Raw genomic sequence first — 16,581 nt, 5'->3', positions numbered from 1 at the left:
CTCAAAAGCAGAGGAAATCTACATGTAGAGTTGGGGAGAGTTAGTAGTAGGCCAGTTGGCGCTCTTTAATATACAACTTTGAGGTAGAGTTAAGGAGAGTTGTAGCAGGTAATGCTTGTGATTATGTGCATTCAGATAAACTATTTTCATTCATCAGTCTAAAGTGGGTGTAGTTTCCTTTCTATGATTCACCCTTATCCAATTCCATGAGGCGTCACTGCATGGTGATTCAGTGATTTAGTATGATCCTCTCGTTCAGTCCGAGTGTGACAGATTTAGGGAGAGAGGAACAGATTGGGTGAGGTAGAGGGCTCTCATTATTTACTCTAGGACAGAGCATTTCCTCTGAGAGAGGGACTGAACACCATCTGGTAGGATATTTGACAGAACAGAGAGAGAGACCAGGAGAACTAGCTCTCCACACACACACACACACACACACACACATGCCGTTTTGCAAACTCCAGGAGTTTACTTTTTTTTTTTTGAGGACATGAAAATACAGCTCTTTGGCCGAGGCACACCAGTGGTGGGTTTGGTGTCAAAATGAGAACACATGAGCAGAAAAAAAGCCATATCTCCTTTAAAATATGGTGGATCTTTGATGTTATGGGGCTATTTTGCTTCCACTGGTCCTGGGGCCCTTAAGGTTAACAGCATCATGAACTTTACCCAGTGCCAGGACATTTTTGCCAAAAACCTGGTTGCCTCTGTCAGGAGTTGATCTTCCAGCAAGACCATAACCCCAAGCACACATCAAAATCCACAAAGAAATGGTTTATTGGCCACAAAATTATTTTGCAATTGCCAGCTTAGTCACTAGACATTGAAAAACTGTGGTTTGAATTGAAGAGGGTAGTCCATAAGGTCCCGAGTGGCGCAGTGGTCTAAGGCACTGCATCTCAGTGCAAGAAACTACATTTTCTTGGCATTTCATTACTTTATTACTTTCATTACGTTTCCTAAAATGTCCAACATGGTTACATTTAATGAAAATTTTGGTAATGTTCTAATAATGTTCTCCAACTGGTTTGACATTGGGAATGTTCTCGAATAGTTCAGAGAACGTTAAGAAACGACATTCTTCTGTGGGAATTTCAGTACTTCATCATATTGTTTCCTCATGGTTCTATTTACAGTAATGTCCTCAAATTGTTCCAAGAACATTGAGCAAGTTTTCCATAAAAACCACAAGAATGTTATTTAAAAACATACATTCCGTTATCAGCATCAACAAAACTAAAAACAAAAAATGATTGGTCACATACACATATTTAGCAGATATTATTGCGGGTGTAGCAAAATGCTTGTTTTCCTAGCTCCAACAGTGCAGTTGTATATAACAATACACAAATCTAAAAGTAAAAGAATGGAATTAAGAAATATGTAAATATTAGGACGAGCAATGTCGGAGTGGCATTGACTAAAATACAGAATATACACATGAGTAAAGCAGTATGGAAACATTATTAAAGTGACTAGTGTTCCATTATTAAAATGGCCAGTGATTCCATGTCTATGTATATAGGGCACCAACCTCTAAAGTGCAGGGTTGAGTAACTGGGTGGTAGCCGACTAGTGATGGCTATTTAACAGTCTAATGGCCTTGAGATCGAAGCTGTTTTTCAGTCTCTCGTCCCAGCTTTGATGAACCTGTACTGACCTCGCCTTCTGGATGATAACAGGGTGAACAGGCCATGGCTCGGGTGGTTGATGATCTTGATGATCTTTTTGGCCTTCCTGTAACATCAGGTGCTGTAGGTGTCCTGGAGGGCAGGCAATGTGACCCCGGTCATACGTTGGGCAGACTGCACCACCTGCAACCACATGGCTCTCCAGAGGGTGGTGCAGTCTGCCCAACGTATGCAAATTAGTAAGCAAATTGAAGTAGGTCTTGGGTGTCAGGTAAGGTAGAGGTGATATGATCCTTAACTAGCCTCTCATGCACTTCAGCACTTCATGATGACAGAAGTGAGTGCTATGGGGCGATAGTCATTTAGTTCAGTTACCTTTGCTTTCTTGGGTACAGGAACAGTGGTGGACATCTTGAAGCAAGTTGGGACAGCAGACTGGGATAGGGAGAGATTGAATATGTCCGTAAACACTCCAGCCAGCTGGTCTGTGCATGCTCTGAGGATGCGGCTAGGGATGCCGCATGGGCCGGCAGCCTTGCGAGGGTTAACACGCTTAAATGTCTTGCTCAAGTCGGCCACGGAGAATGAGAGCCCACAGTCCTTGGGAGCGGGCCTCGTCGGTGGCAATGTGTTATCCTCAAAGAGGGCGAAGTAGGTGTTTAGCTTGTCTGGGAGGAAGACGTCGGTGTCTGACATGGCTGGTTTTCCCTTTGTAATCCGTGATTGTCTGTAGACCCTGCCACATACGTCTTGTGTCTAAGCCGTTGAATTGCGATTCAACTTTGTCTCTGTACTGACGTTTTTCCTGTTTGATTGGCTTACTGAGGCAATAACTACAATGTTTGTATTCAACCATATTCCAAGTCACCTTGCAATGGTTAAATGCAGTGGTTCACGCTTATAGTTTTGAGCGAATGCTGTCATCTATTCACTGTTTCAGGTTTGGGTAGGTTTTAAGTCACCGTGGGAACAACATTCCCTATGCACTTCCTGATGAACTCAGTCACCTTGTCCGTGTATACGTCAATGTTATTCTCAGAGGCTATCCGGAACATATGCCAGTCCGTGTGATCAAAACCATCTTGAAGTGGAAGTGGATTCAGGTTGAACAGACCAGCGTTGAATAGTCCTTAGCACGGGTACTTCCTGTTTTGAGTTTCTGCCATATAGGAAGGGAGGACCAAATGGAGTTGTGATCTAATTTGCCAAAGGGAGGGCAGGGGAGGCCCTTGTAGGCATCTCGAAAAAGTGAGATGCCTACGTCTTATTAAACTTCTTGATGCACCCATCCCGTTAGCGGGATCATTTTCGTCAACATCCGCTGAATTGCAGAGTGCCAAATTCAAATTAAATTACGAAAAATATAACATTTTCATGAAATCACAAGTGCAATATAGCAAAACACAGCTTAGCATGTTGTAAATCCACCTGGCGTGTCAGATTTCAATAAAGCTTTTTGGCGAAAGCATACCAAGCGTTTATTTAAGGAGATCACTCTCAGTAGGCAAAATATTACAAACAGCTAGCAGCCAAGTAGATTGGTCACGAAAGTCAGAAAAGCAATGAATTAAATCGCTTACCTTTGATGATCTTCAGATGTTTGCACTCACGAGACTCCCAGTTACACAATAAATGTTCCTTTTGTTCCATGAAGATTATTTCTATATCCAAAATACCGCCATTTGGTTGGCGCGTTATGTTCAGTAATCCACAGGCTTGAGCGGTCACGACATCGCAGACGAAAATTCCAAATAGTATCCGTAATGTTCGTAGAAACATGTTAAAAGTTTTTTTATGATCAATCCTCAGGTTGTTTTTACAATATATAATCGATAATATTTCAACCGGGACTGTACCTTCTTCAATAGGAGAGAGAGAGAAGTGTCTGCTCCAAGCTGGTGCGCATGCAAAACGCTGCTGGCACCCAGCCATACAATGACGCGATGTGATCTTTCTCACTAATTTTTCAAAATAAAAGCCTGAAACGATGTCTAAAGACTGTTCACACCATGGGGAAGCCACAGGAAAAGGAATCTGGTTGATATCCCTTTAAATGGAGCGTAGGCAGGCTATGGAACAGAGAGCTTTCAGGAAAAACAACACTTCCGGGTTGGATTTTCCTCAGGTTTTTGCCTGCAATATCAGTTCTGTTATACTCACAGATAATATTTTGACAGTTTTGGAAACTTTAGAGTGTTTTCTATCCTAATCTGACAATTATGCATATTCTAGATTCTGGGCCTGAGAAATAGGCAGTTTCATTTGGGTACATTTTTCATCCAAACATCAAAATACTGCCCCCTACACTCAAGAGGTTAAATCAAATCAAACTTTGTCACATGCGCCGAATATAAGAAGTGTAGACCTTCCTGTGAAATGCTTACTTACAAGCCCTTAACCAACAGTGCAGTTCAAAAAGAGTTAAGAAAATATTTACCAAATAAACAAAAAGTACAAAATAATAAAAAGTAACACAATAACATAACAAGGCTATATACATGGGGTACCGGTACCGAGTCAATGTGTGGGGGTACAGGTTAAAGTAGTTTGTACATATAGGTAGGGGTGAAGTGAATATGCATAGATAATAAATAGTGAGTAGCAGCAGTGTACAAAATAAATGTTTGGGGGGGGTGGGTCATGTAATAGTCTGGTGGCCATTTGATTAATTGTTCAGCAGTTTTATGGCTTGGGGGTAGAAGGTGTTGAGGAGCATTTTAATCCTATACTTGGCGCTCTAGTACCTCTTGCCGTGCGGTAGCAGAGAAAACAGTCTATGACTTGGGTGACTGAAGTTTCTGACAATTTTTGGGCTTTCCTCTTACACGCCTAATATTTTGGTCCTGGATGGCAGGAAGCTTGGCCTCAGGGATGTACTGGGCCGTATGCATTACCCTCTGTAGCGCCTCTGTAGCGCCTTACAGATGCCAAGCAGTTGCCATACCAGGCGGTAATACAACCGGTCTGGATGTGCTCGATGGTGTAGCTGTAGAACTTTGAGGATCTGGGGACCCATGCAAATTCTTTTCAGTCTCCTGAGTGGGAAAAAGTTTTGTCGTGCCCTCTTCACGACTGTCTTGGTGTGTTTGGAACATGATAGTTTGTTGGTGATGTGGACACTCGACCCGCTCCACCACAGCCCCGTCGATGTTAATGGGGGCTGTTCGCCCACCTTTCCTGTAGTCCACGATCAGCTCCTTTGTCTTGCTCACATTGAGGGAGAGGTTGTTGTCCTAACACCACACTGCCAGTTCTCAGACCTCCTCCCTATAAGCTGTCTCATCGTTGTCGGTGATCAGGCCTACCACTGTTGTCGTCAGCAAACATAATGATGGTGTTGGAGTTGTGTTTGGCCACGCAGTCGTAGGTGAACAGGGAGTACAGGAGGGGACTAAGTACACACCCCTGATGGGCCCCAGTGTTGAGGAACAGCTTGGCAGATGTGTTGCTGCCTACCCTTACCACCTGGGGGTGGTCCATCAGGAAGTCCAGGATCCAGTTGCAGAGGGAGGTGTTTAGCTCCAGGGTCCTTAGCTTAGTGATGAACTTTGTGGGCACTATGGTGTTAAATGCTGAGCTTTAGTCAATGAACATCATTCTCACATAGGTGTTCCTTTTGTCTAGGTGGGAAAGGGCAGTCTGGAGTGCGATTGAGATTGCGTCATCTGTGGATCTGTTGGGGCAGTATGCGAATTGGAGTGGGTCTAGGGTATCCGGGACGATGCTGTTGAGGTTAGCCATGACCCGCCTTTCAAAGCACTTCATCGTTACTGATGTGAGTGCTACGGGGCGGTAAGCATTTAGGCACGTTACCTTTGCTTCCTTGGGCACAGGGACTATGGTGGTCTGCTTGAAACATGTAGCTATTACAGACTCAGTCAGGGAGAGGTTGAAAATGTCAGTGAAGATACTTGTCAGTTGGTCCGCGCATGCTTTGGGTACACGTCCTGGTAATCCATCTGGCCTGCCGGCTTTGTGAATGTTGACCTGTTTAAAAGGTCTAGCTCACTACTGAGAGCATTATCACAGCCATCCAGAACAGCTGGTGCTCTCTTCCATGTTTCAGTTTTGCTTGCCTAGAAGCAATCATAAAAGGCATTTAGCTCATCTGGTAGGGTTGCGTCACTGGGCAGCTCGCGTCTGGGTTTCCCTCTTTAGTCAGTAATAGTTTTCAAGCCCTGCCACATCCGACGAGTGTCAGAGCCGGTGTAGTAGCATACAATCTTGATCCTGTATTGACACTTTGCTTGTTTGATGGTTCGTCTGAGGGCATAGCAGAATTTCTTATTGGCATCCGGATTAGTGTCCCACTTCTTGAAAGCGGCAGCTCTAGCCTTTAGCTCAATGTGACTGTTGCCTGTTATCCATGGCTTCAAGTAGGGATATGTACGTATGGTCACTTTGGGGTCCATGCCGTCAATGCACTTATTGATGAAGCCGATGACTGAGGTGGTATAATCCTCAATGCCGGAACATATTCCAGTCTGTGCTAGCAAACAGTCCTGTAGCTTATCATCCGCATCATCAGTATTGAGCGAGTCACTGGTAATTCCTGCTTTAGTTTTTGTTTGTAAGCAGGAATCAGGAGGATAGAATTATGGTCAGATTGGCCAAATAGAGGGCAGGTAAGAGCTTTGTATGCATCTTTGTGTGTGGAGTACAGGTGGTTTAGAGTTGTTTTTCCCCTCTGGTTGCACATGTGACATGGTGGTAAAACTGATTTAAGTTTGCCTGCATTAAAGTTCTCGGCCTCTAGGAGCGCCACTTCTGACTGAGATTTTTCTTGTTTGCTTATTGGCTTATAGAGTTGGTTGAGTGCGGTCTTAGTGCCAGAATCGGTCTGTGGTGCTAAATAGATGGCTACGAATAATATAGATAATATAGATAACTCTCTTGGTAGGTAATGTGGTCTACAGCTTATCATAAGGTACTCAACCTCAGGCGAGTAATACCTGTAGACTTCTTTAATATTAGACATCGTGCACCAGCTGTTATTGACAAAAAGACACACCCCCACCCCTCATCTTACCAGACGTAGCTTCTCTGTTCTGCCGGTGCATTGAAAATCCCTCCAGCACTATATTATCTGTGTTGTCGTTCAGCCACGACTCGGTGAAACATAAGATATTACAGTTCTTAATGTCCCGTTGGTAGGATTATTGTAGGTCATCAATTTTATTTTCAATGATTGCATGTGAGCAAGTAGAATTGATGGCAGTGGGAGTTTACTCGCTGGCCTACAGATTCTCAAAAGGCAGGCCATTCTGCGTCCTCTTCTCCTCCGGTCTTTTCTTCACGCAAATGATGGGGATCTGGGCCTGTTCCCGGGAGAGCAGTATATCTTTCTCACCGGACTCGTTAACGGAAAAGCTTCTTCTAGTTCCTGGTGAGTAATCCCAGTTCTGTCCAGAAGTCCAGAAGTTATTTTCGGTCATAAAGACGGTAGCAGCAACATTACGTACAAAATAAGTTTAAACAAAATAAGTTACAAACGACTCAAAAAAAATAAGAAAATAGCACAATTGGTTACGGGCAATGTAAAACGTCAGCCATCCTCTTCGGTGCCATCTTACTTAAGTGTGTTCAGGTGTGTTGGCCGCCCTCACTAATTGGCCACACCTAATTGGCCACACCTGATATTAATGAGTGCTTGTTTTGTTTGAAATAGGGTCTGTTTGAATAGACTAAAATGAACAGCTTTGTATGCGGAAAAACAAACAAACAAGGCATTTAAGCTCCATCTTGGTGGCACAGTGGACTAATTCCATGGATAAAGAACAGAAGATTATAGTTTTTAATCTCATTGATGCCGTGTAATAATAAGAAAAGTGTTTGCATGGTTCATGCCTGAGGAAATACATTTTCATGTGTTCTATCTGTGCTTGGAATCAAAAAAAGTTAACCCAAAATAAGCTAGCAGTGTCATCAAAAGTCTGCATATGTAAACATAAATAAAAAATAAATCACTGAAAGTTGTAAGGAAGTTATTCAAAAACCTCCAAATAAATGATAATTTCCTTCTCAGAGCATTTATTAATAAAACCTCCCAGGAAAATGTTCAAGCAACCAGCAAAATTTTTTTTAATCAAATCCACCCTGCAACCTAAAAATAAACGTTTCCAGAACAGGCAACATTTTCACTTCTGTTTTCAGAATGTTTGAAAAAGGTTATGTTTTACCGGTCAGGAAACGTATGGCTTCATAAATTTTTTTTGTGAAACCAACTTCCATGGAACCAAATGTTAGCAGTATTTGAATTATTTATTTTATACAGTCATTTTTGCTCATCTTTATCAACGGTGTCAATAATTTCTGACCCCACTGTTTATAGATCGGGATTGCAGGAAGAGAACAGATCAGGAGAATAATCACAGGGATTCCACATGGGTAACCTTTGCCCTCATACAGCAATCAGTGCCATGGGGCATTCTGGCTGTCGGATGTCATTAGCTGAACCTTAACTTAAAAAGGCCAGCTATTCATGTTCTACCCTTTGAACACACATTATTATGTGCATGTATCTCAGTGTTCAGGAGTCATCAGCAGAGAAACGGCTAACTCCAGTTAATATGTTACGTAGTGGGAACACATACATACGATTTATTGGACTGAACTTGATTAAATATGGCAGCTCAGCCAAGGAAAGGTTATTTGCTTTACGATCAAATGCTCGGTGCTCATGGTTGATTTTCACTTTTCAACTTCTGTTTACTTTCCCTGGACTCAGAGACGAGTGATGACGATAATTGTGCTTTTGACAGGGTGAAGACAGTGTTTGTGCTTGTTTAGCAGCGAGTGATGTGTGTTTTGAGTGCAGCACTGCAGATCTGTCAGATCTAATGTGTGGTAAGAATATGTGGAAATCCCCAGTGGACTGAGAGAGGGAGCGTCGCATTTTGAATTTGCTGCCGTTGTATAACTGAGGTGGAGAGGGTTGTGTGTGTGTGTCTCTGTGTGTGCGCGCGTTCATGAGAGTATTTCTGTGTGAATGTTTATATATGTGGGATAGATATGGTAACGAGGCAGAAAGAGAGTGAGGGTTATTGTTTTCATTGTCAAGAGCCCTCTGGGACAATGGTAACATGCACTCAGCAGGCATCATAATCTCCTCTGTCCCAGCATGCAGCTGTGATGACGCCCACTGTCCTGTCCCATGAGGCTGTTCTGTTCAGGCTGAGTCGTCTGACTGTCAGTCAGGGGAATGTCTCTGCTTAGACCAGCACGCACTTCTCTTCTCTGGAACAATGTACAATGAACTACATTGTTTTCTACATGTGCCCGACCGGCTCGATTCGGTCTTATGTAGCAAAATTTGAAATTGTGTTTTTTACATTGGATGAAAGCAAAGGCTCAGAGCTAGAAAATTGTATATAATACACTGCAGTTGAGGAACAATGGGAAAGTAATTCAGCTTTGAAAGTTGATAAACTTGTAACCCCACTTTTAAGAGAATGTCCTTGAATGTTTTGGTATACCTACTCTTCTTTGTCTACACCCATTCAGCATTGTTCATACCCTCTTAAGCCTTAGCCCCACCCATCTTTTTAAGGATTCACGTGAGGCCATGTGCTAAACAGATAGTGTAGTATACAACCTATGTTAAAGTGTTGAAAGTGGTATAAAAAATACACTATCTAGTCCTTGGCCTATGTCCTTAACTGACATTGTTGCAGGTCATGTTCTTCACATTACCGTCTCTGGTAAACACTGTATCAATTAAAATCAAAGTGTATTTTTCATAGCTAACATTAGGCTAAAACTAGCAATGCAAATGGCTTTCTGAGATATGAATAATAGTACTACACAGATCACGTAACGTTAGGTAGCGAGTCAGCCAGCTAGCATAAGCTAGCTAGCTAACGGTACACCTTAACTTGCAATGAAAACAACTTTCTGACAATTATTTTCTATAAAAGAAACACACACAATTTGAGTTTGATATTCACAAGAAGCAGTGCCTGATGTGAACCATACCTCGAACAAAAGAGATCCAAGAAGACCGAAGATTAAGAATTGTTGACTTGCATAAAGCTGGAAAGGGTTACAAAAGTATCTCTAAAAGCCTTGATGTTCATCAGTCCACAGGAAGACACATTGTCTATAAATGGAGAAAGTTCAGCACTGTTGCTACTCTCCCTAGGAGTGGCCATCCTGCAAAGATGACTGCAAGAGCACAGCGCAGAATGCTCAATGTTAAGAAGAATCCTAGTGTGTCAGCTAAAGACTTACAGAAATCTCTGGAACATGCTAACATCATCACTGTTGACGAGTCTACAATATGCTAAACATTAAACAAGAATAGTGTTCATGGGAGGACACCACAGACGATGCTACTGCTGTCCAAAAAAAAACTATGCTGCACGTCTGAAATTTGCAAAAGAGCACCTGGATGTTCCACAGCGCTTCTGGCAAAATATTCTGTAGACAGATGAAACTACAGTTGAGTTGTTTGGAAGGAACACACAACACTATGTGAGGAGAAAAAAAGCACAGCACACTAACATCAAAACCTCACCCCAACTGTAAAGTATGGTGGATGGAGCATCATGGTTTGGGGCTGCTTGGCTGCCTCAGGGCCTGGACAGTGTGCTATCATTGACGGAAAAATGAATTCCCAAGTTTATCAAGACATTTTGCAGGAGAACGTAAGGCTATCTGTCCGCCAATTGAAGCTCAACAGAAGTTGGGTGATGCAACAGGACAACCACCCAAAACTAAACTAAATCAACAACAGAATGGCTTCAACAGAAGAAAATACACCTTCTGGAGTGGCCCCGTCAGAGTCTTGACCTCAAACAGATTTTGAGAGCGGTTCACACCAGACATCCCAAAAATATTGCTGAACTGAAACAGTTTTGTAAAGAGGAATGGTCTATAATTCCAGATATGGGGAAGGGTACAAAACATTTCTGCAGCATTGAAGGTCCCAAGAGTACAGTGGCCTCCATCATTCTTGAATGCCAAGCGTCACATCTGGAGGAAACCTGGCACCATCCCTACGGTGAAGCATGGTGGTGGCAGCATCATGCTATGGGGATTTTTCTTCAGTGGTAGGGACTGAGAGACTAGTCAGGATTGAGGGAAAGATAAGCGGAGCAAAGTACAGAGAGCTCCTTGATGATAACCTGCTCCAGAGCGCTCCAGACCCCAGACTGGTGCGAAGGTTTACCTTCCAACAGGGCAACAACCCCAAGCAGACAGCCAAGACAACGCAGGAGTGGCTTCGGGACAAGTCTCTGAATGTCCTTGAGTGGCCCAGCCAGAGCCCGGACTTGAACCTGATTGAACATTTCTGGAGAGACCTGAAAATAACTCCCCATCCAACCTGACAGAGCTTGAGAGCATCTGCAGAGAAGAACAGCAGAAACTCCCCAGATACAGGTGTGCGAAGCTTGTAGCGTCATACCCAAGAAGACTTGAGGCAGTAATCGCTGCCAAAGGTGCTTCAACAAAGTACTGAGTGAAAGGTATGAATACTTATGTAAATGTGATTTTTCCATCTTAAAAAAAATATATACATTTGCTAAATGTTCTAAAAAAACTGTTTTTGCGTTGTCAGTAAGGGGTATTGTGTGTAGATGGAAGAGAGGGGGAACTATTTAGGGATAGGGGGCAGCATTTTCACTTTTGGATAAATAGCGTGCCCAATTTCAACTTCCTGATACTCATCCCCAGAATATAAGATATGCTATTATTAGTAGATTTGGATAGAAAACACTCTGAAGTTTATAAAACTGTTTGAATCATGTCTGGGAGTATAACAGAACTTAAGTAGCAGGCAAAACCCAGAGGACAAAACATTCAAATGTTTTTTTTTTTTTTAAGTCACTGTCTATTCAATAGGGTTTTCATTGGGAAACTAGAAACTTTCTAAGCGACTTGTTTGCAGTTCCTACCACTTCCACTGGATGTCAACAGTCTTTAGAAATTGGTTGAGGTTATTCCTTTGTGTAATGAAGAAGTACGGCCATCTTGAATCAGTGTCATTTGAAGTGTACTTTTTGAGAGAGGAGCATGACTTGAAAAGTAGCGTGAGTTTGTTGTCTTCCTGTATTGAACACAGATTGTCCCGTATTCAATTTGATCGATTATTAATGTTTAAAAATACCTAAAGTTGTATTACAAAAGTAGTTTGAAATGTTTTGGCAAAGTTTACAGGTAACTTTTGAGAGATTTTGTAGTGACGTTGCACAAGTTGGAAGCTGTGTTTTTCTGGATTAAACGCGCCAAATAAATGGACATTTTGGATATATATCGATGGAATTAATCGAACAAAAGGAACAGTTTTGATATTTATGGGACATATTGGAGTGCAAACAAAAGACGCTCGTCAAAGGCAAGGCATGATTTATATTTTATTTCTGTGTTTTGTGTTGCGCCTGCAGCGTTGAAATATGCTACTCTCTTTGTTTACTGTTGTGCTATCATCAGATAATAGCATCTTACGCTTTCGCCAAAAAGCCTTTTTGAAATCTGACAGGTTGTCTGGATTCACAACGAGTGTAACTTTAATTTGGTATCTTACATGTGTGATTTAAAGAAAGTTTGATTTTTATAGTATTTTATTTTAATTAGGCGCTCTACATTTTCCCTGGCTATTGGCCAAGTGGGACGCAAGCGTCCCGCCTATCCCAGAGAGATGGATACTCTAATTGTAACTCACTCTGGGTAAGAGGCCGCTATTTTAAATAAGATTTTTTTTCTTACCTGACTTGCCCAGTTTTTTTTTTTGTTGTTGTATTTTTTTGTTTGAATTTTACCCCTTTTTCTCCCCAATTTCGTGGTATCCAATTGTTGTAGTAGCTACTATCTTGTCTCATCGCTACAACTCCCGTACAGGCTCGGGAGAGACGAAGGTTGAAAGTCATGCGTCCTCCGATACACAACCTAACCAAGCCACACTGCTTCTTAACACACCGCCACAGGAGTCGCTAGTGTGCGATGAGACAAGGATTTCCTTACCGGCCAAACCCTCACAAACCCTCCCTAACCCGGACGACGCTGGGCCAATTGTGCGTCGACCCACAGACCTCCCGGTCGAGGCCGGTTACGACAGAGCCTGAGCGCAAACCCAGAGTCTCTGGTGGCACAGCTGGCGCTGCAGTACAGCGCCCTTAACCACTGCGCCACCCGGGAGGCCCCTGACTTGCCCGGTTAAATAAAGTTTAATAAACAACATGCAAATAAAGATTGTCTGTATGTATGGTATTTGAATCAGCCCCTTTTCAGGGAATTGGGTTACATATTCGATTCGCCATCTCTCTCACGTACTCTCTCCAGTGCTCCTTTCTCTATGCACATGACTGAGAAGGAGGGAGGTTTATTTTCCTGGAGAGATATCTTGGAATGGAACCATCCCGAAAAAGATTAGTTCTCTGTGGCCAGCCCCCATGTTCCACAGCTGCTCTCTACTTGTGACAGGTCACACACTGTTCTGAGTTGTTCTGGGTGCAGGATGTTCTGAAAGCGCTTCCAGAGACCTTGCGTTACTCTGGCCCTGAGGAAGGGGAGAGGGGAGGAGACAGGAAGGGCGTGCACCGTGCACGCTGAAGAATGTCACTCAATAAGAGCAGAGACAAATAGAAGGCTCTGAGCAGGGCCTGTGTCAGTGTGGGTGAGAGGTTGCCTCTCTGTCTTTTAGGGCAAGCAATCATAGGGCAACTTACAGTGTGGGTGAGAGGTTGACAATGAGTGTCTCAAGGCCTGTCTGCTCGCTCCAGGATTCAGACTCCAGACCCAGTCTGCCTGGAGGAGGGAGAGTTATGTACTCACACAGCTGTCTGGGACAAATGCCTGGCTCTGTAAACAGCATCATATACTTCAGCTACTGAAACCAGCCTATTGAGGAACAAGTTATACTGTAGATGGTTGTTTGTTGGTTTGTTTGAGTGCTTGTTTTCTGTTAGGAAAATGATGTTTTCATGATCTTGTGACCTGACCATACAAATCTCTAGGCCCTAGTGATCATATAGTATGTGTGTGCGTACTCACTTTACTCAAGTGTGACAGGGTGTTTAAGTATTGTATCATATGATGACTGTATGCATGGTGTTTGTGTTACAGATATCTGGTCGTTGGGGGTGATCCTGTACATGCTGGTGTGTGGACAGCCCCCTTTCCAGGAGACCAATGACAGTGAGACGCTCACCATGATCATGGACTGTCACTACACCGTCCCAGCCCACGTCTCCTCAGACTGCAAAGAGTGAGTACCACCCATCACCTACAGAGATAGGCCCCCAGCTCTCTCTCTCACACATCCACGCATTGACCTTAACACAGTAAGAATATGTCATATGGTTTTATTATTCGGTCAGATACTGTGGTTATATGACAAAAATACACACAATAATCATGATGCCAGTCAGTTGTCAGCTCTCCGTGTTTATGAATACAATGCGCCAAATTGTCCTACCCCAACCTGTCCTACCCCAGTCTACACAGCCCCAGCCTACAATGCCCCAGCCTAGCCTGCCCGGCCCCAGCCTACACTGCCCTAGCCTACACTGCCCCAGCCTACACTGCCCCAGCCTACACTGCCCCAGCCTACACTGCCCCAGCCTACACTGCCCCAGCCTACACTGCCTTAGCCTGCCCGGCCCCAGCCTACACTGCCCCAGCCTACACTGCCTTAGCCTGCCCGGCCCCAGTCTACACTGCCCCAGCCTACACTGCCCCAGCCTACACTGCCCCAGCCTACACTGCCTTAGCCTGCCCGGCCCCAGCCTACACTGCCCCAGCCTACACTGCCCTAGCCTGCCCGGCCCCAGTCTACACTGCCCCAGCCTACATTGCCCCAGCCTACACTGCCTTAGCCTGCCTAGCCCCAGCCTACACTGCCCCAGCCTACACTGCCCCAGCCTACACTGCCCCAGCCTACACTGCCCCAGCCTACACTGCCCTAGATCATGCCCAGAAATGATAAACCAGTGTCTCCTATCGACCAAACTCTAAACCTCACACCTATCTGACAACCTTGTACAAACAGACTTCTAGACACAGTGTACCCTGTGATCATTGGCTGTTTTTGTCAATGGGGGCAAGCCAATCACTGAATAGGGAATACAATACTGAGTGTTGATTTGAGGGGGCAAGCCAACCAGTGGGTAGAATAAAGAGCTGACTAAAGGGAAAGTTCATGTCAGGCGTTATAGGAAATTGAGTGAGTTGGCTGCAACCCATGCTGTATTGGATTGGCATGGGTGCGATCAATCCCTGCATACCTAGTCCATTCCATATCGGACCCCAGATCTCACCCCAGCTCTGGTATATATTAAAGATCAATCTTGACAAAGCTGTATTTGTTTTAAAAGTTGTGTTAGCTGAGCCCCTTGGTACCAGTCCTATTTGTGGTTGAGACTGAAGAACACCCCTGCAGCCCATGAACCTCAGGCCAGAGACCTGGCAGATATTGTGGTTCCGAAGCAGATGACTCTGCCTCAGACATCTGGATGACTGGCTCAAGAACAGTTCCAAACATAGAACATGGGCCACATGACCAGGGCCCTGATGAAAGCTCCTTTAATGGGAAGATGATTTCTTGCTAAACAGTTTAGTCCTGCGGGCAACAATCAACTGAACGAAAGCAGAAACCTCCTCTCCCCACCCTTCATCTCTTTCATTTTCTCTCTCGTTGCCCAGCTATTTATTTCTCTCTCCTCTGTTGCTCTCTCTCTCTCTCAAGCAACTCTTAATTTGTATTTAGTGCTTTACTCTACAGTAGTGTTGTGAGATATGCATGGGTCAGTTAGGATGGTATGTAAATAATTAATTTCTATAAATATTTAAGTAGTTGTATGAATAGGATATACCAAACACCAACAGCATTATTGGAGGTTCAGAGAAGCATGGGTACTTGAACAGTATAGATGGATTTAAGGGCAAATAGAACATTTCTGATAAGTGCATAGGCCGATTTGGTGATCCTGGTCTTACATGGTTAAACCACGTAAAGACACACACGCACACACAGACAGACAAAACATTAGGAACACCTAATATAATAGAAGCACGGAACACCGTACTTCTACACCTGCATTGCTTGCTGTTTGGGGTTTTAGGCTGGGTTTCTGTACAGCACTTTGAGATATCAGCTGATGTACGAAGGGCTATATAAATTGATTTGATTTGATTTAATATTGAGTTGCACCCCCTTTGCCTTCAGAACAGCCTAAATATCGTCAGGGCATGGACTACAAGGTGTCGAAAGCGTTTCACATGGATGCTGGCCCATGTTGACTCCAATGCTTCCCACAGTTATGTCAAGTTGGCTGGATGTCCTTTGGGTGGTGGACTATTCTTGATACAGACAGGAAACTGTTGAGTGTGGAAAACCCCAGCAGCATTGCAGTTCTTTACACACTCAAACCGGTGTGCCTGGCACCTACTACCATGGCACTCATACACAATCCATGCCCCATTTGTCTCGCGGCTTTAAAATCCTTATTTAACCTGTCCCCTCCCCTTCATCTGCAGATTGAAGTGGAATTAACAAGTGACATCAATAAGGGATCATAGCTTTCACCTGGATAGTCATGTCATGGAAAGAGCTTAGTGTATACACATACACTAAGCTCCCGACTTGGGCTCCCGAGTTGGCGCAGTGGTCTAAGGCATTTCATCTCAGTGCTAGAGGCGTCACTACAGACCCTGGTTCAATTCCAGGCTATACCACAACCGGCCGTGATTGGGAGTCCCATAGGGTGGCACACAATTGGCCCAGTGTCGTTAGGGTTTGGCCGGGATAGGCCGTCATTGTAAATAAGAAGTTTAACTTAACTTGCCTAATTAAATAAATAAATACATGTGACACGGAGGGTGCAGTGGCACCCCCTGCTGGTAATTCAAATGAGCTTGTAGAGGCCGCTCAGCCTTTCACTGCAGTGCAATAAAACAGTCGCATGAACAAATAGATGTCTGATGCAGACTTTGCATACCTCTATGCACA

At 43.9% G+C, this 16,581-nt stretch overlaps 1 protein-coding gene across 3 annotated transcripts in view; it reads left to right on the top strand.

The window, feature by feature from the left end:
- Positions 1 to 16,581, top strand: part of snrkb (SNF related kinase b) — a 37,853-nt gene that overhangs the window by 16,791 nt on the left and 4,481 nt on the right. For all 3 annotated transcript variants that reach the window (XM_024379246.2, XM_024379248.2, XM_024379247.2), the window contains one exon: positions 13,698 to 13,839. In XM_024379246.2, the coding sequence (XP_024235014.1) occupies positions 13,698 to 13,839 (142 nt within the window). The remainder of the gene's footprint in view (positions 1 to 13,697; positions 13,840 to 16,581) is intronic.

This window comes from Oncorhynchus tshawytscha, linkage group LG19, assembly GCF_018296145.1.
Source record: "Oncorhynchus tshawytscha isolate Ot180627B linkage group LG19, Otsh_v2.0, whole genome shotgun sequence".
Taxonomy (NCBI): Eukaryota; Metazoa; Chordata; class Actinopteri; order Salmoniformes; family Salmonidae; genus Oncorhynchus; species Oncorhynchus tshawytscha.
This window is presented reverse-complemented; position numbering and strand designations above follow the sequence as displayed.